The 24,804-nt window shown below is 41.5% G+C and overlaps 1 protein-coding gene across 2 annotated transcripts in view; it reads left to right on the top strand.

Moving 5' to 3' along the window:
- Positions 1-24,804, top strand: part of RNF128 (ring finger protein 128) — a 113,491-nt gene that overhangs the window by 48,210 nt on the left and 40,477 nt on the right. The window contains exon 1 of one of the 2 annotated variants that reach the window (XM_072125937.1): positions 11,526-12,072. The exons of the other annotated variant lie outside the window; for it this stretch is intronic. Coding sequence (XP_071982038.1) covers positions 11,622-12,072 — 451 coding nt within the window. The 5' untranslated portion in view covers positions 11,526-11,621. Of the gene's footprint in view, positions 1-11,525; positions 12,073-24,804 lie in introns of those variants that run through there. 2 annotated transcript variants of the gene reach the window in all.

The following is a 24,804-nucleotide window of genomic DNA, read 5'->3' as shown; positions in this document are numbered from 1 at the left end:
AATCCAACCCCATGACTGTTGTAATTTTGTTATAGTTGTTATCCATGGCCTCCTTTCTAAAATCAAATTTTAAAATATACTAATTAACCAGAAGGGCTCTAGGAGGGCATTATTAGAGCCCTCTGTGCTGCAGCTTCACAGGCTGTTACACTGTGAATTTGCACTTCCTGCTGCCACTGTGCAGTGAAACTTCCTCTGCTGCCACAAGATTACAGCAGAGGAAATTGGGGAGATGGGAAACAGTGTAACAGCCTTTGAAGCTACAGCATGAAGGGGCTCTGGTAGCAACCCCCATTGCTCATTAAGATTAAGATTATATCTACAGCACAAAAGTGAAGTAAAGCAATATGCATTTTGATAGATAATCAGATAGATAATCCTACCCAGGGGCATATGATGAACAATGAAGCCTCAGCCCTAGTCCTAGGAGATGATGTACTATATTGTTGTGAGCCATAATTCAGATTATAATCATTTCTGCTAGGAAGCATTTACTATTGTAGAGACACTTTATGGTTACAAGGCTTATGGCTATGTATCAAAAATAGAAACCATAAAATCCAGGCTTAGTGTCATGAGACTTAGGTAAAGTAAGATGTTATATAAGCGGAATAAACAGGTGAGAGGCAGGAGAGGTCAGCCCCAGCCGATGTAACGTGTCATCAGCGTGACATATCTATCCACTGATAAGATGCAATAATGTCATTACTTATACAACAACACAATTTTTCCATTGCGTTATGAAAAAGGGCCGTCATTACAGAGTTTGTCTTTTTTTTTAGAATCATCATTGTGTGATATAATGGAAGTTAAATTGGACAACTACTTACCAATAATCCCATGGATTACCAATATTTAGGTAAATTGGCCACTTATGTGAGCTTTGTGTCCCTGGACCATCTGGTTTCTTCCTTAAAGGGGTTGGCCACTTTACCTCATGTTTTTTTGTAATGTGGGTGTAAGTGTGTGGCACATGATATTAGGTAATTTACCAATATACATCTATTATAAGTTCTGCATCACTTTCCTGATATGTAAAGTGAAGCCTCCTGCCTTTTACTTCATCAGCCGGAGATTCCTGTCCATAAAATGGCTGCAGATGAAGGGTCATGTGATCTCTAACTGTCCATGAACAATTGCCAGTTAGAGATCACATGACCCTCTATCTGCGACCATTTTATGGATACCTTGGCTATATCTATACTTCGAGGTCCATTCAAATGTGTGCTCAAAGCAATGCGACCAGGAATGAGCTCACATTTCCAAGTTGAGAGAAAGTGTCAGAACAGACAAGTTGAAGGGATTGTATTTAGGCCATTGCTAAGCTTCCATTTTGCCTTGGGTTATTGTAGTGCTTTGTCCTCTTGGTTTTGACCAGAATTTGGTCATGATTTATTACACCATAAGCTTTTTACAGGTTCTCCATTATAGGGCATCTATAGATCTGGCCATGCTGCATTCTCTTTCCTTTTCAGTGAGATAACGTGCTTATCATGGAATTGACTCCCAATACTTATGAGGGAGTAGATAGCAACCTCCATGTGAATGGGCACACACCTTGTGCAGAGTATCTTGGCTCCTTATACACAGGTCATGAATACTATCAATGCTAAAAATTGTATCCCTAAATATAAACCCTTGATGCAGACACGTGGTAGTTACATCTCTGTGAGATCCATGACTTGTATAAGCAGCCTTATAGATACAATTGGCCTCTGTAACTTTTTTGTTATGTTTTATCAACAAAGAAGGAGCTAAGAAGCTGAAAACTCTCCATGTTGTTAATTCTCCATTAGATTTCTTGAGTAAAGGTCATATTTTTCCACATGTCTATTGTTACTTTATTGGCTTTGTTGATACAAGTGTTATTTCATATTCTCTGTTCATAAATCCAATGGTCTACATGACTATATGCCAAGGTAGGGATCATTTGTGGTCCCAATCATTAGTGGATTATAATACAGGCGGTTTGGGTAGTAGCCAAGGTCCCAAGCCTTCCAGGGGGCCCATGACCACCCAATCCGCCCACAAAATTATAGACTTAGAAGGACGTTCACACATGAAATCCTCATGGGTTCATACTCTCAGTACATATATACACAAGTGGCATTTCAAGACCATTGAAGGTCCTCCAAAGGTCCTGAAACCACAAATTGAAAGAAGGCAGAAGGGACAGGCAACATCCCTGCCAATGCAAGGCAGAGGAGTTGTTGTGAATAAGCCCCTTATATGTGTGTCCTGCTGGTAGTGAGTCTGATCAGCTCCCCTGCAGGACACTAAACATATGCTCAGGTAATTGTGCAAGGGTTAAGCATGTTAATGTTATCATCAAATGATGTTCCACTGTTGTAACTGGAGTGTGATTCGAGGAGGAGACCACCTGACTAGGGAGGAACTAAACCCTTAGTCAGGGGAGGAGTTAAGTCAGTCAGAGCTGAGGGAGAGTTCTAGAAACTTCAGAGAGAGCAGATCTCTCAGGCCCAGCTCTCACCACAGGAGAAGCTACTAGGCCTCAGCTCATCAACCTGACACAGAGTGATACTGAACTACAAACAGGACAAAGCTGCAACTTCCAGGATTGGACACAGCTACATCCCAGCCTGCCCCTCCATCCAGGCTGGTGAGACAACTCCTGAGGTTCCTTTCCAAGATCACTCCAGTACTGCACTTGTACAGAATTGTTTGGTGTGTTGTTACCGTTGGTGCGAATAAAGAACTGTAAGTTACTTTTATGCACAACATTGCCTCCGTCTGGTCCCTGCTACGGCTGTATCACCATCAAGGGCGCCCCATCTATCTACCAGGGACACACACTACAGACTCCTAGGGCTGTCCCAGGCAGAACCAGTACCAGCACAGCCTCTCCCTCATCTAATTTCTTGCCAACACCACCTGCTGGAGAAATGCCAGGCTGTGGGACAGCCCTCTGGTCCCCATACCAAGCACCGTGACACTAGCGTGCCTAGGCCGCAACCGCCAGCCACTCCGGTATTCTGGGCCCCGGCTGTCTCCAGGCCCCAAGAAAAGGCTAGGCCCCGGTGGGGGAAGTTGCAGACACTTCCTCCATTCTCAAAGAAGCCTGATTCTAGCACTATATATAGGAATTGAATTCCAGACTTTTAGGGTCTATAATATTCATACAGCCAGGGCCCATGGCAGTATTAATCCACCCCTGGTACTAATAGACAGATGCCAGTGTGAATAAGTCCACTGACCCTACAAATGAAGGCAATACCTCTATAGTAAACACTACTGCCTTCATCATAGCTGATTTACACTTGTACCTGCACAGAGTACCTGGAAAACTCTCTCAAAGATCTATAATTCAACTATAGCCTCTTGCTTCCTATGGGATGGAGCTCAGGCACGATGGCTGCCACCATAATCATGAACGGAAAAAAATCTATGGTCACAAAACAAGAACAGATAAGAAAAAGGGATGTCTGACTTTTATATGTAAAGAGAGAACATTGGTGATAGATTTCCTTTAAGCTGGTCACACACATCAGGTCAAACATAGGTCTCTAACCCCTCAGAACAAGCAGCCAATAGTTTTTTTCTGTTTGGGTACAAAACATGTGAAATATTGGGCCGCAAACAACATATCCATGGTCTGTTGCTTTCAGTCCATGTGTCATCGGTGTGAGGTCCACAGGTCTGTTGTTTTTGTCCCATGTGTCATCGGTGTGAGGTCCACGGGACTGTTGTTTGCGGCCCATGTGTCATCGGTGTGAGGTCCACAGGTCTGTTGTTTTTGTCCCATGTGTCATCGGTGTGAGGTCCACAGGTCTGTTTTTTTTGTCCCATGTGTCATCGTTGTGGGGTCCACGGGACTGTTGTTTGCGGCCCATGTGTCATCTGTGTGAGATTCACGGGTCTGTTTTTTGGAGGCCCAAATGTCGTCGGTGTGATGTCCACGGGTCTGTTCTTTGCGGCCCGTGTGTGATCGGTGTGAGATCCACGGGTCTGTTGTTTGCGGCCCATGTGTGATCGGTGTGAGATTCACAGGTCTGTTTTTTGCGGCCTGTGTGCCCGTGAGGTCCACTCATGCACTAATGACTATAGAATAGGATCTGATAGGATCTAATCCAAACATTGTTGCTTGGGCACTCAGCTCACGCCATGGAAACCACAGTGTCCTTGAGAAATACATGGGGATGAATGCCAAGCATAGAAACAATGGTTAGTACAAGGCCCAAAAACAACCTTCATGTGCATGTAGCTTATGGGACAGATGAGAAGCAGCTTCTCTGTGCAGGGCTTTAGCGGCCAGCCCCATATAAACGCACAGCAATTCCTGTCCCCCTGGGTTAGAGATATTCTAACAACATCTTAGATGTCACCTTTGAATTGGTTTCTCAGTAAATTCTACTTAAGGAAAGAACATGGATGAAGTATAACTAAGCGGACAAGTCAGGCGATGTCCGGCATTGTGTTTGATGATTTTTCTATGTTATGTGTATGTCATGGTTTCATCCCGATCTGTCCCACTGCAGTTGTCACAATGTATCTTTTTTAGGATTCCTTGTAGGCAGAAAACCTAGAGTGAAAACAAGACCTTTCTGAGATTGGTAAAACCTGTTTTTCATTGGGTAGACATATAAAATGTCAGTGAAGCACCACAGGAAACTATTTTGGTGAATTTTCTTATTATTCTATTAACCGCTTAATGACCAGATCCTTTTTTACCTTTTTATTGATCTTTTCTTAAAGGGAATCTACCATCAAAATCCCTGATACACCAGGGACATTACTCATAGACCCAGACACCATGACTGTGGTAATCTTCTTCTTATATTTGTTATCCATGGTCTCCTTCCTTCTAAAATCAACTTTGAAAGTAATGCTAATGAGCCTAAACCACAGCCCCTCCTTGCTCTGCCTTGTTTTTAAGAAAAAAAGGCTTTACAAATTGTTTAAATGAGCCTGAGGGACTCCAGGGTCCATTAACACCTGTAGAGCCTGGATTACAAACAGGGATGTAATCTGATGGGGCGGGTGCATAGGTAACTGCAAAATAATTCACACTGGCATGTCCATTGCATGTTCCTTGACAATGGATCCGCTTTGTTTCTGTTTTGCTCAAGCTTTTTTTTTTGTCCGCTTCCTTTTTTTTCACATTCATTATGCTTCCATGTTTCTGTTTTCGGCATAACACCTAGTTCCCCAGAATTATCATTAAAAAAACGTCTGTCATCTTTTTTTTTTTTTCAGACCAATAGATTTGTATTGCTTTCCTTGGTCTGCAGAATAGGACAGGCTGTAAACCTTTTTTCCAGTGATAACAGATCAGTTGAAATGTGAAAGTGCTCATAGAGAAGAATAGTTCAGTAAGGCATCGGTGAAAATTACTGAAGTCAGTCAGAGATGAAAAAAAAGAATATGTCAATCCCTGCACTTCCTACATATGGTACTAGAATTAAGCTTCTTGGGGAATGGAAGATGTGCCCCTTCTGCCTGCTCCCATTCTGCAGTTTCAGGACCTTTGGAGGACCTTTTTTGCATCCGTCGCTTCCGCGCCAAGTTCACCTTCTTCTTCCCAGTGCATATAAGTGCTGATCTTGCCACACATTTCCTTTTTTAAATTCCGTGGTTTGTCCGAATCCGTCGGGTTGTCCGACGGCCACGCCTCCCGATTTCTGTCACATGCAAGCCGGCGCCGATGCGCCACAATCCCTTCGCCTGCGCCAAAAACCTGCGGCAATTCGCCGCATAACGGAAATGATCCCGAAACCTGAAGAAAGTGCGGCGTTCGGACCCTTAGTAAATCAGCCCCAATGTTGTGTATTAAGGGCAAGAATAGATGTACGAGAATTTCATGGGTAAGTATAAAATTTGGTGGGTGATTTGGGTGGCCATGGACCCCCGAGAAGGCTTGGGCTCTAAAACGCCTATATTATAATTTGCTTCTGGCTGTCGGTATAGAATTTGTACATATACATATATAAAGGAAAAATACTGATGTGTGAAAGTTGTTTTAATAGGCATCATAGATGCCGTTTGGGTTATTGAGGTTATTCCAAAGTAGGCAGTGGTCTCTGACAAACATATAAAAAGATCCTGGTAAAGTGCTGATATTTTGCAGATGATCTCACCTGAATTAAGTAGGATGTTCACAGAAACTTTTCTTGGGTAAAGTAATAATGAGTGTAAATTGTCTCTTTTATCACATATAATTAGAGGACAGGTTAAACTTGTCTTATTTCAGTCTCTTCCTTCTCTTATTGCAGTTTTGAACTAAAAAGAACAATTTCAAAAGTTTAAAGTTCAAAAGTTTTTTAAAAGTTCAAAACTAAATTCTAATACTACTGCCGCTTATTAGGTTAATAATGTTTGTTTTTGGAGGACACAAACATGACAACAGGGGTCATATTCTTTTATCATAGAGGGTGATAAATTTGGCATCTGACTTTATTGGTGTTTTGAGAGTTTGGTAAAAAAAAAAAAAAAAAAATTTACCAATGTACCCTGCAAACATAACAAAAAAATAAGAGAAAAACAAAGATAAATGACCCCCAATGTTCATTGACACCTGAACAGTTACATGGAGATCAAACACGGTTGTTAAATTAATTAAATAGCAACTAATGATCTTGCATCTAAGGGGGGTCTTCTTTCAGTTTCAATGGACAACTATTTCACCCTAGCACAGTGATGGCGATGCCACATGTGGCACTCGGAGCCCTTTCTGTGGGCACCCAGGCTGTCACCCCAGGACAGAGTTCACCAGACAGAACTTGAATCTTCCTGTAGTTCGAGACAACTTGAGATGCTGCTCTCAATGCTTTTTTAAGGTGACACAATCTTCACTGATTGGGACTGGGAGACGGGTAAGAAGGTGTGAACAGGGCCAGATTATCTTTTGAGGTCCCATGATTCTTCCTGTACAAAGAGACCCTGGCAAGAAGCTACAATGATGTCTCAGCTTCTCCTGCTTTAAACTTTATTGGTTTACTCAGGAGGTCGATATTACTGAATGTTGTGGGAGAACAGGGAGCAGTAATTTACTGTTTAAATTGTCATATTAGCACTTGATGGTAAATAATTAGGTTTTCGTTGTTACTTGGGCACTCGGTCTCTAAAAGGTTCATCATCACTGCCCTAGCACAACCCTTAGGCTACATTCACACGAACGCATGGGGGACGTATATATGGCAAACGAATATACGGCGTATATACGCCCCCTAAACACTTCTATGGTCCAAGGGCGCTGTGCGGGGGCGGTAGGGTGCGGCACACTTGCGGCACCGTACCGTTCTGTAGCCCGTAGAAAGATAGGACATGTCCTATCTTTCTAAGAAATACGGTGCCGGGGATATTCCTATGGAGAGGGGTGGGGTGAGATGCGGTCATCCCCTGCTCCTCTCCCCAGCACCAATGTATTTCTGGCGGGCATACATCATGTGAATGTAGTCTTAAACTGTTGAGAAAGACATAATGGGGCACATTTACTTACCCGGTCCCTGCAAGATCCCCGATCCGGACTGTCCGACAAGGATTAATTCTGCCGCGATTCATGAAGATCGTGCACCCAATATCCTGCATGTGTTGTTTCCCGATCAGGTCAGCTGTAGTTCACCTTCTTCTTCCCGGTGTATGTAAGTGCATGGCTTGCGACACAATTTTTAATTTAAATCACGTGGTTTGTCCGATTTATGTTGCATGAAAGCCGGTGCGATTGTGTGAAAATCCGATCGTGTGCGCCAAAAAACCCTTTTAAATCGCAAAACAAAAATCGTCGGGATGTTCGACGAAAGTTCGACGATCCACGGGGCCTTTAGTAAATGAGCCCCAATGTGGCTTCCTTGTGTGAAGTATTACAGAGCCACCTGCAATGCTAAATTATGGTTGCAAAGAACATATAAGAGGAAACTAAAGGGAAGTCCCATTTCAGCAAATAATTGATAGTTTGAAAAGCTACACAATTTTCCGATATACTGTCTGTACCAATTCCTAACAGTTTTCTATATCTCTGCTAGCTGTCCTGCTGTAGGAAGCTTCATTGGTTACTTCCAGTGGATAGAGATCCGTCCCAGTCATGTGATGTCACAAAGGTGCACCGCTCGTTAAAACACATTACTCTCTGTGATACTAAAATGCTGTGTGACCATGGACAGATTTCTATCCACTGGAAGTAAACATAAACCCTTTCTTCATGATGACAGAAAGCAAAGATCTAGAAAACCGTAAGAAATTGATACAGAATATACAATACAAAATTATATAACTTTTTATCATACTAACAATAACTATAAAAACTATAACAGTAACAATAATCTATTTGCTGGAACAGGAACACTCCTTATGTAACCGTAAAGTATACATCTTTCTCTCTAAAGGTGAAACAAATCCTTTCTAGCCTCCGCTGACTCACACACATCAAGGTGTAATCCGGCAACATAACAATATTAAATTACAATTCTGGCAGTCCTGTGACCTTTCAGTATTGGGCTGGGTCATTCTGCTGTGGGAAACCTCATATATAGTTTCTAAAAAGTAGAATTAGTTGCATTAGTTCAGTGTACATTGTGTATCTCTCTGATACACATAGGGGCATATTTACTTACCCTTCCTGCACGTTCCCAGATGTGCATTGTCCAACTGCAGTGTGCGGCTATTCACTAAGTCGGTGCGCCAGAAATCATGAATCTGTCGCATCCTTGCACTGGCCCAACAGAGCTCACCATATTTTTGTGGTGCACCTTTAAGATAGGGTGTGCGACACAATATGCAAGTTAAATACGGCACTCGGTCCGAATCAGTCGGACCGACCTATGGCACAACCACATTTTTTTGCCACGCCCATTTGTGTTGCATGGAAGCCAGCGCAGCTGCGCCACAAAAGGGTCGCACAATAGGGCGCAGACCCTTCATAAATACATGTGCAAGCCGTTTTAGCCTAGAAGAAGGTGCACAGTCTGACAAAAGTGCAGGGCAAACCCCTTAGTAAATGAGCCCAATACAGTTCTTTCCCTTACATCCAGTCCTCATCCAATCCCATCCCTGGTTGAACTTGATGGACATATGTTACTGTATGTAACTATGTAAATATTATGTTACAGAAACTGGATCTAAAATTGTGAACCAAACCATTTTTTTTTTTTGTGTTTTTCTGCAATATATAAAATTTTGTATTATTACTTCTATTACACATTTATAGGGCAAAGTCAATAATATAATTTATTATTTATTATAAGAGCACCATTAATTCCATGGTGCAATGAGTAAGGAGTTCACATACATAACATTAAGATGAGAACAAATGCAAAGTAAAAAATAGAAAAGCACTCACAATCTATGCAACTTTTATGTATACACCTAAATAAAATGGGAATGGTTGGTGACATCAACTCCCCTGGGAGGGGGTAACTTTTCAAGATGGGAGTTGACCATGGTGGCCATTTTGTAATCCACCATTTTAGACCCAACCTTTTTTTTTCAATGTGAAGAAAGTTAGGTAACACTTCAAACTTATTGAGAATTTCACAAGAAAAACAATGGTTTGCTTAGTTTTAACATAACTTATAAAATGTGTTCAAAATGCTGCCCAATGTGTTGGATTACCTCCCACACAGAAATGTTATGCACCGGCTTCCAGTATCCGTTGTTTCAGATGCTGCACATCTCGCGTATTGACAGCATAGACAATTGCCTTCAGATGACCCAAAATATAAAAGACAGATCGGGACAGACCATAGTGTCCATTCAACTAGCCCACAATAACCAATTCACTTTCCATGGAACTGTTCATGTAGGACCTTTGAGGTCATCTAAAGGCAATTGTCTATGCTGTGAAGATACAAGATGTGCAACATCTGAAACAATAGATACTGGGAGCCGTTGCTAGTATTTCTTCTGCGCTGTTACTTTCAGTGTGTCATGAGTGGGAGAAGAGGGTTACATTGACAATCCAACCCAAGGGGGAGCACTTTAAACACATTGTATAAGTAGTCATAAACTTGTGAATTACTCATGAAAGAATAAGGTTACATTAAAACCAAGCGCACCATTATTTTTCTTGTAGAATTCTCAATAGGTTTGATGTGTTACATGACCTTATTGCCATTTGGAGAAAATAAAGTTGGATCCAAAATGGCCGACTGCAAAATGGCCACTAAAGTCAACACCCATCTTGAAAAGTTACCCCGTCCCACAAAGAGGAAGTTGATTCCCATTGTATTTAGGTGTATATGGGAGGGTAGATGTAAACACAGGGGGGGGGGGGAGCACAGCAGTGGGGTTATTGTTTATTGTACGTAATCCTTAACAGGTGGGTTTTCAGGTTACGTTTGAAGTTTTGGAAGGTGCGGGATAGTCTGAAGTGTTTTTGTAGAGAGTACCAGAGTATGGGGGATGCACGGGAGACAGATGGTAAGAGAGTGTATCAGAAAAATGAAGATTACATGTAGGACGGTATTTGTTGATTACTTCAGAGACATATGGAGGGGACAGGTTGTGGACCACTGTGTAAGGCCACATTCGCACAACGGGGGTCATTTACTTACCCGGTCCTGTCGTGATCCAGCGGCACGTTCTCCGACGAGGATTCGGGTCTTCCGGTGATTCACTAAGGTCGTGCGCCCGCTGTCCACCAGGTGTCGCTGCTGCGCTGAAGTCCACCGAGGTCCGCGGGAGTTCACCAACCTATTCCCAATTGATTTTGCAACACAATTTGTTTTTTTAATTCAGCGGATTTTCTGAATCCGCTAGTTTTTCCGACGGCCACACCCCCTGATTTCTGTCGCATGAAAGCCAGCGCTGATGTGCCACAATCCCGGGGCAAATCGGAAAAATTCGGGAAACCCAGCGGACAAAAAGCGATTCGGACCCTTAGTAAATGTGCCCAATTGTGTTTTGAGGCATTATTGCATTTCCATTGCGTTCAGTAATTGCGATGGAAACACAATGTTATCGCGACATGTGATGTGCAGTGAGCGTTTGCATTTTGTTATGATTTATCATATTTTAAACTGGATTCAATGTGCAAAATTATAGCAAAGGAAACCATAGAAACCAGTGCAGTTTTCATCTTTTATTGTGCAGAGGCCCCTTGTAAAGTTAAAGGTAACTGCATAATGTTTTATTTGCAGTTGTTTTATCCCTTCATCATAACTAGAACCATTGTTGCCATCGCTACTTCTTTCTGTACACATCCTTCTTTCTGTCTTCGCTCACAACCCATTCCTCCCTGGATTTGCCTATATCAATGTCCTAGTTTCCATTCCACTGTACCATGTATCCTGGTGCGGGTATCTGAAAATCTGCATTTTCCATTCCATTTACAAATTAACTACTTAAACACGGATGTGAATGTAAGTTCCTTGTGAGGGAGTCTATTGTGTCAAGTAAACATAAGTCCCATTGCCAGTGTAAGGTCTATTGTGATCAGGAATGACTGCTGCTTTTTATACACAGGAACAGAAACTTCGTCTGACAGGGTTTGAGCCAGAAAGGGTTAAGAGATAGTCCAACCTTTATGGGAGGATCTGTGCAGCACCTGGAAGCAGGTAAAGCAGGTAGGAAGGGCTCAATGCAAACAAAACAGCCAAGTCTTCCTGTATGCGGAACATACTAGTAGAGCTTCAGCCGCTGTGTCTGCCTGGTCTCTAGTTAAGAGGAAGATGATGCCCGTGTCAGGGGGTGCCAAAGCTTCCTGGCATCACCTATCTTATTGTGTATTGCTATTCAGTCTTTTAGCAATACAAGGATCTACGTCTGATGTTCTATGGACAGCCAATGTGAACTACTCCTATGTAATGGACAATAGATCTTTTTGGGAAGAGGGGGAGCTTGGGGTCTATGGTCATGACTCGCTTGTGGACAGGGCATATGGGCTGGTGCTCCTACCAAAGGGTAGACACAACCATTACCCATCATCCAGTGAAATGTGTCCACCATACCTGAACTTTAGTGTCCCGCCGGCGTATAAGGATTCTTGGATCGCACTTATACAACGAGGAGGTTGTACGTTCAGTGATAAGATTAAAGCCGCGGCAGAGGCTGGGGCCAAGGCGGTGGTCATATACAACAACGAAGGGAACGAAAATGGGGTGTTTGAAATGTCTCATCCTGGTAAGTGTCAGAGCTTAAAAGTTACAGCTTACCAATATATGTTACTGTACTAGGCTTTGCAAACTATATGACATTTATTTCAGCTTGGTTATTTATTTTTACTGGATACTACATTGCTCTAGTTGGTGCTTTGCTCATACTTGTTATGTATGGTCATTGATTCTCATCTATGTATCAATCGATACACCCTAAAACATTTGCTTTAAATCATTGTTAATTGTATATGTTGAGATGCATCGAGATGGCCAGTTCCCATCTGCGTTTTGCAAAACGGATGAATAACGGATGTTTTTTTTTGTTTTTTTTTTTTTTTTTTTGTTTTCATATTGATTTTAATAGACTTGCTATGGTATCTGTTTTTACATCTTCCATTAAATCTTCTGTTATTTGAGCTGATGGTTGAAATAAGGCTAAGTTCACACTATTGTTCCTTACCTCCATTAAAAAAAGTAAAGAAGGGAGGTTTAACGGGGCTTTTAATGTATCAAGTCAAATTCCATTGACATCAAAGTAAGTTTTATGTTCCGTTTAGGCAGGTATCCATTATCCATGCGTTTTTATTAGACTGTAAAAAATGAAGAAGCATGCAGTACTTTTCCTCCGTTCGAAAAAAAAAAAAAAAAAACGCATGGATTACGGAAACCTGCCAAACTGCCCGTAACAGATGACAATTTACATTGATTTCAATGGGTTTTTTAATGAATGTGTTAAAGTTCTTAACTTTTTTTAACAGAGGTAATGAACAGTAATGTGAAATGAGCCTTAAAAAGGGATGGCTATAAAATGAAAAGCAAAGTATCCGTTTTTTTTTTAAATGTTCAGTTAATTATATTTTGCTATTAAAGTTTCCATCCAGAAATCTGATGAAATTTACAATCCATTTTAAAAACAAAACAGAAACTGCAAAATGGAAGCCAAAACGCAGATGGGAAGTGGCCCTGAATATTATAGAATTTGTGACCATATGTCAAGCTACTATAGGTCAGGTACCTGGAGTGTATCCCCCAGTCTTGAAGATGTGTATACCACCATTGTCACCTGTAACTGCTTAGATGGCTCCTTGTGTAACAGCCTTTTTGAATAGAAAGATGGCTGCACTTCTGCAGACGTGCCATAGAGAATGGAAAAATCGTTTTAAAGACTTGTGTTATTGTATTTCTGACATGGTATTATCGTAAATATGATTTATTATGATGCCTAACAAAGTATATCCCTTGTAAATGAACCTTTGCTCTTTCTTTCTTGGTAAAAGTTGTTGGACATAGTAGAAACAAATTCTGCAGCCTTGTGTGAACACACCAGAAGAGAGTGTCTAACTTAAAGGGGGTTTACTGGGTCCAAAATGTTTCCAGGGCCAACTATACAGATCAGCCTGGAAATGCACTGGGGGTGAACCCATTTTTGTTAGATTTGCCTATAGACAGTAGCAAGTGCTACAGTTCCTTCCTCCAGAATCCCCATCTAATGCCCCAACCATCTTTCATATTCAGTCTCTGGTTACATTTTGCTTATTTATAGCTATAATTGGCATATCTAGTCAATCTCCTGTGTTCTTGTTAATTGACTTGCATATCCATAAATTCTGATGAACTAAAAATTGTCAATGTTCACAGCACATCTCCCATTGATTTGAGTTTGCAATCTTTTTCTGACACACTGTAAAAGATTGGGCACAGCAATGTTTTACATGTCCGATCAACCCCCCTCCCCTCTGCCCCATGCCAAAACCCTTTCTCCCGAGGCTTTAACACATTCTGATTTCTAATTTCTGATTCTAATCTAATTTAATTTTGGGATGGGATGGACGGTTTCAGTTGAAGCGCATATACGATCAAGGCAAACCCCTCCCCATTCCGGCGGAACGTGTCCACGCCTGCAAATAAGATGGCTGACTGGTCACTTTGCTTCTCCTATGTGTTTTGAAGGCTTCTAAGTTTTGTGTATAAAATGAATGAAGTAGTTTTACACAATGATCTTAATCTATGGAGAGATTCATTTGGATGCTGTAATATCCTTGGTGTTTATTTAACTGCGTGTAGTCTGCCAACATCAATTGTTTAGTTTCCTATTGTAAACTGGATCTATGGTATCATTCAATTCATGACAAGGTTTCTATTACATAGTAATCCATGTTGTGGCTGTGTGCTATGGTATTTATACTGTTCTTTCATTGTTTTGTTACTTGCATATAACAATCTCCTATGAAGAGCAATATGGAATCATTATTTCATCATTCTGTAAATGCTTGATATCTGGGATTAGGAAAATTGTGGCCATTGGCCACAACGAACCCACCCATCAGAGGCATGTCTGACCCAGGTGTGCCAGTATTCCACCATACAGTGACCATATAGTGGTAGATACTGGCAGGGCCGGCTCCAGGTTTCAGTGGGCACTTAGGTGACAGAGCCTCAGAGGGCCCTTTTGCAGTAAACTTGCGGGGATTAACCCCCATGATTATCAATCATACATTATAGTCGGGAGGGGGGGTTTGGGCTGGCACAGACTTTGCACTGAGGTCCACTCAAGTTATGCCACTGCTTATGAGGCACATTGGACTCGCATCTGGAGCTCTCGGTGTCTCCTCTGTCATTGCTTCAATGAAGCTGGAAGAACACCCCGGCTTCATAGTCCACGCTGCGTAACTACAACGCTTGTGCAGTATACAACTCCTGCCTCTCTAGCGGCATCAAGAGCCCTGGACCAAGGCAAAAACATTATTTTTAAATTCAGTCTCATGCAGTAATTATACAAGGCGATTTGGAAAAACTAAACAACCATAAAGACCTGTGGGTGGATTAGTGTCCCAAATCCTACCTTACTGGTTCCCTTTAAGATTACAGCAAGATGTATTTAGTGAAAGCCGTCACCCTCATGTTAATGAGCTGTCCATGATGACCAATATGATAGAAAAGACTTCAAACTTACTAGTACTGAACAGTGCCCATATATACAGTGCCCATACATAAGGGTACTACTTTCACCCAAGCCTCTTTTCCTAAAGTGCTGGACCACATCTTACACATTTGTTATAATTTACAATAGAAACCAGTGTAAGTTCTAGTTCACCTCTGCAGCAGCTGTTACCAGGTATCTTTTGGAGAGCCAGATAGGGCTCACTAGTGGCATATGGTAAAGCCATATATGAGAAAGACAAAGCGAGTGTGTACAGGTAAATAGTACAAAAACTCTTTATTTCATAATCTACGGTATGTGCAATGTGTACAAAAATCAATGGTGCATCCAACACCATCTTGTCGGCGTACTAACTCTCGTGAGATGTTGGTACATGGGTTGTTATTCCATACGCATGTGTTCAAAATGGTTAGCGTGAATCTTGCTAGTTCTAGCCGTATTGAGTATTTTGTGTTGTGCGTGCATCAGAGTTGTTACCTTACAACAATTTGTTTGCACAATACGAACACATCAGTGTGAATATATTCCAAGCGCTATGCTATTTGCAAATCCGTAATACAATCAATGTATACAGACCAAAAAAGGGGAAGTATAATGTTACAGCTATTGAAAGGACAAAATAGTGAGCAGTCAACCCACATGAGATCTTCTCTTCCAAAAACGGGTTCTTACAATGATACACATGGCGACATAAAAAATATGTGCATCAGGAATAATTAAGTGGCACAATTTACATACTATGCATCAATGTTGTATGACTAGTATTATGAATACGTAAAAATACCCTCAGATTAGAGGTGATTAAAAAGGAGAGATCAGAATGAAAAAATTCTCATCTTTCAAAGGCCAGTCCACAGTACAGGTGGTCCCCTACTTAAGAACATCCGATTTACAGACGACCCCTAGTTACACACGCAGCTCTGGATGTTGGTAGTTTCCTGTACTTTAGCCTCAGGGTACAATAAGCAGTTATCACAGGTGTCTGCAATGAAAATTTACTGTTAATCCTGGTTCTTATGACAACCCAACATTTTAAAAATCCAATGGTCATAGAGACCCAAAAAATTCTAAAGATGGGTTGGCTAGATTCTATGGGCACTGACCACCGACTGAGAGTATCAGCGAATGTATCACTGGTTACAACTCCAAATTGGTAGAAATAATTAATAAAACCAGAATGGTAAAACAAAAGTACAGGAATGTATAGTATATCCTCCTAACGCGTTTCGGGTTGGACGACCCTATCTTTGAGGAAGGGTCGTCCGACCCGTAACGCATTAGGAGGATATACTATACATTCCTGTACTTTTGGTTTACCATTCTGGTTTTATTAATAAATTATTTCTACCAATTTGGAGTTGTAACCAGTGATACATTCGCGGATACTCTGTCGGTGGTCAGCGCCCGTAGAATCTAGCCAACCCATCTTTATATATTGTATACCGCCGACTCTGCTTCTTGGAATTGGCGTCGTCGTTTTTGGGCTAGAGGAGCAGCAGACCGTGACCGCATCCATACCCTTGCTACCCTGTTATAGGGCTCAATGCATACAAGCCAAGGTGGCTAATGGTGAGCACCCAATTTTGGACTTTCTTTACATTTACTAATTGCCTTACGATATCACCCCGAGGCGCCGCCCTCTTGTCTCTGTTTTTTTGTCTTTATTCCAAAAAATTCTGTCTGGGGTTACAATTTTATGAAATATACAGTTCTGACTTGCATACAAATTCAACTTGAGAACAAACCTACAGAACAAATCTTGTACGTAACCCTGGGACTGCTTGTATATACTGTAGATGGAGCTACAGGGGACATCCCCGTAGATGGTATATTATTTAGGATTCTTGTCCATCCTCAATACATTATATTTATGAACTTATAAAACCATATCTTGGTATACCGCATCTGTAACTAAATTTCTAATAGTGTATTGCTGGTTGTAATTGATGTAAAAAATTACTTTACAATGGAAAAATGCTAATTATTATCGAAAATCAGAAGAAAATATCACAAGTGTGAAAAAGTCAAGTTGTGACCTTTTATAACTTTGGCAAACACTGGGACGACGCCTAAATACTAGTCCTTTGTCCTGATGTTTACCGAGTTTGACTAGAGACCCAATTGTGGGACAATAAGACCTGTTGTCTGAGTTAAGCTAACATTTATTCCAGGAGGGGGCGGGACAAGGAACAGTCTCAGTGGGAAATTCCTGCACTTTGTAGATAAAATGTGCCTTATCCCCATTAAATAATTGTTCTTCCCACAGGTATCATTACACGCAAGGTAGCTTGCATTTACAGTTCTAAAACTCCTAACTCCTTTGGAGCCCCTCATGCTCCTTTGCATACAGTCTTTCATCCTGGTGGTAGATGTCCTTTAATGGAACCCAGAGACCCTTTGCATAATTTTTTTTCTTAAAGACCAGGGCATAGAAAGCTTAAAGAAGAGGGGGGGGGGTCACACACCAGTGTGTCAGTGTTCTTGGTTTACAATCCTTCCTCCTGGTGGTAGATGTCCATTTAACTACCAGTATTTTGCCAAACCACTAGCCTCATGTGATCTGAAAGACATGATTTTATCTTTAATGTGACGCCAAAAGCATGTTTCTAGGTGCTTCTAAGTCAAAGATGGGGGCATCTGAATTGACTCTTCCCTGCAACTTCTAAACTTGACTCCTCTCAGGGAAAATCGTCTGGCATAATGTACACGTTTTGGACTTGAGTTGAGTTTCTAATTTTTATTTTTTCCAGCTAACTCGTGGCTAGCCATACGCAAACTCAATGAAGTTACAAACTTGGAGATCCTGTTTGAGTCTGGATACCAAAACCCGACCCCTGCCCAGTGACAATGTGAATGGTGCTGGCAAAGCCAACAATGGCATTTAACCACAGAGGTGCATAGGCGCTGCCATTTTGGGGAAGATCATTGCCGTATGTGACATCATCGGGGAGCGAAGATCCTCCCTAAAATGGTGGCACGCCTGCACTGCCTATGTTTTAGGTGGTGTGCACGCACCTCATTAAAATGCTGCCGATTGTAGGTGTCATTGGAGGGGAAGAGGTTGATTCAAACCTTCAAAGTTCAGGTCTGCTCCACACTATTTATTCACAGCCCCATCTCTTTCAATGGACTTGCACACCACAAATTATAGAGCAGGTCCTATTCCTGTTAGTCTTTGCTGCCCAGGCAGTCATTTTCTGATCTTAACGAAGTGAGTGGAACGGCACACACCTCGTTGTTTGTGGACCACAGAGTGCACATGAGATTTCAGTGCACATGTTAATGAGAATTTTAGAAAAGACATTTCATACCCAACCCAAGGGGGCTGGTAATTTTAATGGGGTAAAATCTGGTATTATTAGTATTATTTTTCTTAAATGTTGCCTGTGTCATGGCATGCGTCTGTAATGGGAGTTTCCATGCAGGGGAAAATTAAGACTTCTTACGATCCCAGCCGGATGAATAAATATAGTCCCCACAAGTCCGGAATACACTTCCTACATATGTTACTCAAGCTTCTTGGGGAACGGAGGATGTGTCCCTTTTCTCTCCTTTAAATCTGCGGTATCAGGACCTTTTGGAGGACCTTCAAAGGTCCTGAAATGGCTCTTGCATACATGTGTATTTACAACAGAGACAGATGTATAAGGATTTCATGAGTGAAGCTCCTTCTCAGTACCTGGTGGAGCTCCAGCATCTAGAAGACTTGGGCCCCAGGCTACCGCCTATATTAAAATTCATTACTACATACACACAGTCATTATTTATTGGATTTCAGTAACTCTAAAGAATAGCAAAAGTTATGTATGGATTTTCCAATATATAGGCTCCCTTCTTGTCTATATTAATTTCTTCTGATCTTATTACACAAGACTTGTATGACTCAAAATTTAATTTCTATTGCATCAACATATACTAAATGCTTAATATTTTTCTGAATATACAAAATGTGGAAGCAAATAAATAACAAAAGGAGGCGGACTCTGCCCCGGAGGGCTGACAATGATGTTTTCATTACTCAAGTCCTGTTGAATGCTAATTTCTAGGGACAGAAGAACTTAAATGTCACATCAATCATGTGCCTGTCATTGGAGTGTGACTTTAAGCATCCAAGACAATGTTTATATCTGTAAATGGAGTGTGATGATTTTGACTACTGAACTAGTAATGGCACTAGGTATGTGACGTCAGCTAGCCATGTGAATGTGATGGCTTTAGGTGAGACGCCCTTTTGGCTGTCGGCTATTCCACCTTGCTTCCTCTTATACACATGCACCAGGTTTGTTTACTATGTGCAAAAGTGAAAAATACATTCCCAGATGCCTCTAGGGCAGTGATGGCGAATCTTTTAGAGCCTGAGTGCCCAAACATCAACCAAAAGCCACTTGAAAGGAGGATGGCAAATTTGTCTCCAAGTGCCGCCTCTGGCACCAGTGCCATAGGTTCGCCACCAGCACTCTAGGCCGTAACAGGTAAAGGTAATACATGACCCAAGCCCTCTCATCTCAAGACCAACTAATTTTTTTCTCATTGGTGTGTAATTTAGGATTCTTTTCCCTCTCTGGCAGGCCCATGGCACCCAGGGGCTCTCTGTATGCCGCTCTTGTATTGGGGTGTAATATTGTGGTCAGCTGCATCCACTAAACTTTACTTTCTGTATATGAGTCCCTGAGAGGCACATATATGGGAAATTCTATTTCCAGTCACTATCATGCCTCATATTTTGTCTTGTGTTTTCTTGACATAGACGTAAGATTATGACATCGGAAGTTGGAAAAAGCATGTTGAATCCTGTTGCAGTATCCTGCAATGCATTCAATAGTTTGGTTTTCGGCATTCCTCCACCACAAGTATCACATTCTTTCCTAAAGTCCTCTCGCACGTACAAAACAGAAAACCTAGTGTTCAACCTGCAGAATTAACTAGTTCAGACCCCTGATTTTTAACCAGTTCTGTAGTATTTACTTTGCTGCATGTAAGTGTTGCAAATTTTTACTGTAGCTTTTCCATATTTTCAAATGTGAAGGGTATAAATTTTTTTTTTGTCATTTCATTTGGGTTGATGGACCCTAAGATTGCATATACCATATATGCCTGAAAAATAGTTTTTTTTTTTTTCACGTTTTATGATGGTTACTTTGAATCTGTGTATAGACTATGATCTCTGATCTCTATTGGTTAAGTGTTACAGAATGGATACATAGTTCCTCATGTGGCTCTCTTTATATTGTACTCGTATCACTACAATTACGTGAAACTAGTATTTGCTAATAGAACTGAGGATGTTGCTTTATGATCAAAGTAGCTATTCATGTAGCATATAAATCATCTTCTAAGATCTTTTTATTGGTTCCATCAATAAACCAAGTCCTTATTACACTTTTATATTACCCCTATTCTGGTAAGGAAAGCTGTTTGTGCAAAGATTATAGTTTTACAAGTTAATGTTGAATGTGGTTTACTTCTAATCTATGTGAGCCCCACTGCAAGTTTGTCTTGAGCCTATGTCAGTACCTACAAGTGCACTAAAAAATATGGAACAAAGGCCCCTCGCCCCTGCACAAGTTGTGGTGGGGTTGTCATAAAGTCTACAGCGATCTAAAGTTTTTCAATGATTCAACAATTGGTAGGTAAAAACAGTAATGGGACAAAACTTGTTAATTATAACTAAATGTATTACATTTGCCAAGTTTATCCCATTGTCTGAGAGTCACCGCACAGAGGTAATAGCTCAGTGGTAATATAAGCATTTACTTTCAATCTAGTGACTCGCACATCTATGACTACATCTTTGATTGGTGGAGTCTTTCATTTTCTTCTTTTTACCAGTCCACCATGTCAGCTTCTTCCAGCTACAATTTGTCTCTGCAGATTTAACAACACAAAAATATTTACTCCTACTGGGATCACTATGATGCCTCCACAGTAGCCAATATAGTAACAATGCTCCCACAGTAGCCAGTATAGTCTGTGTTCCCCACACATCCCCAGTTTTTTCTCTGGAGCTGCGGGGCAGACGATGCATGTGCAACACCCCTGCCAATGCATATGCAAGGTGTTAGTTGTGAATAGCGCCCACTCCGAGTTAGGAGCTATTAGGGAGACTGATCACCTCTCTACAAGGTCTCTAAGTACTGGAGAACTATGTAATTGCAGCCGTAGCCACTGCCTGGTAAGGCAAGAGTTAAAAAGTCCAAACCTTACTGTCCAATGATGTTTCTTGTGATATTGTAAGGCAAGCTGGAAGCTGATTGGAGAGTGCTACCACCTGACCAAGGGATATATAAGCCCCTGGTGGGCGGGAGCACATGGTTAGACCTCATGAGGAGAGTGAGAGACTCCATCTTGGAGCACATGTCAGCTCCAGTAAGCGGAGGAGAGAGCAGCACATGTGTGTGCTTCCACAGCCAGTGTCATAACCTCCAGGCCAACAAGAAAAGGCTAGCCTCCAACATGACATCACATGCCCATCATCACCATGTTCAGTTCCTGTCACCCGATGAAGGCAGTCTCGTATTTGCTGTGTCACATCTCGTACCCCACATGCTCCATGCTTCACTGCTCTACATCTTACTGGCTGCATGCTAAAAGGACACCTGTCATCAGGTCTGTGTCACTTGTCCTGTCACTACTACCTGTTGGAGCAGCTCACAAGGATCCCATCCCAGCCTTTATCTAGTCAGTTCATACATTAATCATTGTACAATCACATATTTTTTATCATGTAAATGAGGCTGGTCACATGGTCAGAGGCAGTGATGTCACCCCTGTTACCCCTCCCCTCTCCTCCTCCTGCTCATGTCTGTGTGTAATGTATAGTAAAGCATTGCTAGTGTCTGTGCTGCATCTGCTGACATGCTGCATCCTCCTAATATACAGGTGAGAGACACAGACATCAGCTACACATGAATCTGACATGTTCTGCTGTAACATGGCTGCCTGGAGCTGCTCTCTCCTAAACACACACACAGGCTGCAGGGGGCGTGGCCACCAGCACCAGGAAGCACATCATTATACAGCCTCACATCATTATACAGGCTGTCAGTCATACACTGGAGGTGTGGCCGTGCCTCCCACTCATGAATAGAGTGGACAGCTTGAATATGCTAATGCTTCATTGGACATTTCACAGGTCATTTGCATACAGCTTTAGGACCTCATTGCTTAGGTTTACAGGCATGTAGAGGGACAATGAAGGGATAGAGGCAATGCTCTCTCATGGCAGTTTATGAAAATATATTTAGTTTAGGGGGGTTATTTTGCATGACGGGTTCTCTTTAAGACTCCAGTGCTCAGTTCCAAATTGATACTACTAATCGGGGAGGGTGGAAATACCGGGAAACCAGGGCTTGGAGGGGGGGCCCTCCTTTCTGCTGGAAATCGTTATTGGAGTCGCACCCTGACCACAACCTTATGCAGGGGTGTACCTATAAGGTGTGCAAAAGGAAGTTCTGGTGGGTCCTGGCAAGAAGACCTTGATCTGGATCACTTCCTTTTAGGGACACTTTTTGTAGCTCAATTTACAAATAAACTATATGTAGTAATTATAACCACATTAACTGTAATTGGTGCAATTAAGTGAGCAAGCAGATTTTCTGTAAAGATTGAGGCCTACTCGGCTCTTGTGTTTTTCTGCTCTAGCATACCTAATGCACGCCAGTCCACCGCTCGCTATAAGATAAAGCCCATAGTACAAACTGATAGCTAGGTCATTTCTTCTTTTATGATGCGTCATGACTCTCCATTTACAGAACACCTTGGTGTAAAATGTCAATATTGACTGGGGCTGAGCGTTGTTAGGATAAGGATGAGACTTATTAAATTGCAAGGGTTCCTGGGTCATTGGTGGCAGTCCGGGCTCTCCATCAGCAAAATGGTTTCAAAGTTCACTTACACTAATTGCTGCATCGTAATAGGAATTCAGCTTCATAAATCTCCAGATGGAGCAAAGTAAAAGAGAACGACATGTCTATTCCTTCTGTTCTTTGGAGAGATGAGTAACCCCCAGAAGGTGTGCAGTGGAATCTCACTACACAAAGGTGTAGTGAGTCCTAAATCTATTATGAAGACTAAACATGTTTGGTTTTATAGGGAGATCCTGACACACAATGGATATGGTCAATAAAATTTGCAATGATTTTAGGTCATGACTTTAGATGGAAAAATTAAAACCAGAACAGATCTTTTAGAATCCTGTAAATTGTGAGAGTTTGGAAACGTTTTACATCATCTAGATTTGGTCTCCATTGTGTATGCTTGTATGAAAAATCTGAAGTGGTGCTTCAACCCTGCAGAAGAGCAGGTGAAGGTGGTTTGTTCATATTTGCTTTTGAAGGAGTGGTGATTGTAAATGGCGTAACAGTGCATGTGCTTGAGGACAACCTGAAACTCTAGTGCACAAGAGTAGTAGACTCTACAGTAGCCCAAGGACAAGGTGATGAAATTATGGCTTTTTCTTGGCCTAAACTCCCTTTACATATTTTAACATGCCTAATTGGTTTACTTGCAGGTGAGATAAGCCACCACATGAGCTGTCTGGGCAGGGGCGTAACTACAGTAGTAGCAGCCGCTATGGGGCCCGCAGTGTCAGGGGGCGCCGTCATCTGACCTGACACAATAAAGAATGGAGGATGTGCACCATTACATCTATATTGTACTGCACATGTCCAGCATAATATGTATATAACATATACTGTGATGTATATATGTAGTATCTGGGATGTATATATGGTGTCTGTATACACTGTATGTGAATGTTGCATATGGCACTGTATGTGTATATGCACATGTGTATTTATATGTGATTGTATCTCGCATTTGTGAGTATACTAATATATATATTTTATAAGTGGGAAGGGGGGCCCCATGCAACAGCCTGCTAGGGGGCCCCGTCTCTCCTAGTTACGCCACTGTGTCTGGGAGTATCTAACCCTCTCTCCTCCTTCAGACAAAATACAGATGTCACCCAAAACAAGATTGAGGAATAGCTATGGATAGATCCAGATCACTTATTTGACCAATTAATGATATTGTGTTCTAGTGCAGGCCAAATATTGCCACTTTTGCTCCGTTAAAGGTTTGGGATAAATACTTTCCACCTCTCCTATTGTTGGATTATACCTAATAATTCCAACCCTTTTGGATGTGTACCTGAAGAAAGCAAAGGTGATGTGGACCAGTAGGGCAGAATCCACTAAAACATGGTCAACAGCAGGACTTGGACCAGAATAACTACAAGTTCTTACTGTCACGCTCCAAAATTCTGCTCCCCATTAATTCATAAATGGAGATGAAAAAACCCAAAGCCCAGGACAAGAACATTTTTAGCCTGGAAAATCCCTTTAAGTGTCATGCTTTCCATTTGTCTGCTCTTGTGATATGACCTATGACAAAGGTGTCTATGACTATGTTGAGATATCTTATCTTATTAATTTGTATGTGAAACTGTAGAATTGGCTTTCACACCAGGATGTGTCCTAAACTTAAGTCATTTAAGGAGCTAATTTGAGAATTGTGGAATTTGTTGATTTCCTTGTGTTGGACTGTTAATGATTGATCTAAATTAAGCAGGATTGGGCCTGGGTTTTCTCCCGAGATAGGGACTACAGCACACCTTTATTACCATTTATGTCTCCATGATTATTTTTTATTTATTTATTTTTTTTTTCTTGTTGTTGAGCTCCTCCATAAGCTATTATGAGAATTTTGGGGGTCACCAACCTGTTATCTAGGACAGGGAAAGGATAGCAATGATGGCTTTCTACATTAGGGTGATACAACGTTACACAGAAAACGAAAGGGACTCTTTGCATCATA

The sequence above is a fragment of the Engystomops pustulosus genome, chromosome 9, assembly GCF_040894005.1.
Source record: "Engystomops pustulosus chromosome 9, aEngPut4.maternal, whole genome shotgun sequence".
Taxonomy (NCBI): Eukaryota; Metazoa; Chordata; class Amphibia; order Anura; family Leptodactylidae; genus Engystomops; species Engystomops pustulosus.
Note: the sequence above shows the minus strand (reverse complement) of the source record. Positions and strands in the feature narration are given on the sequence as shown.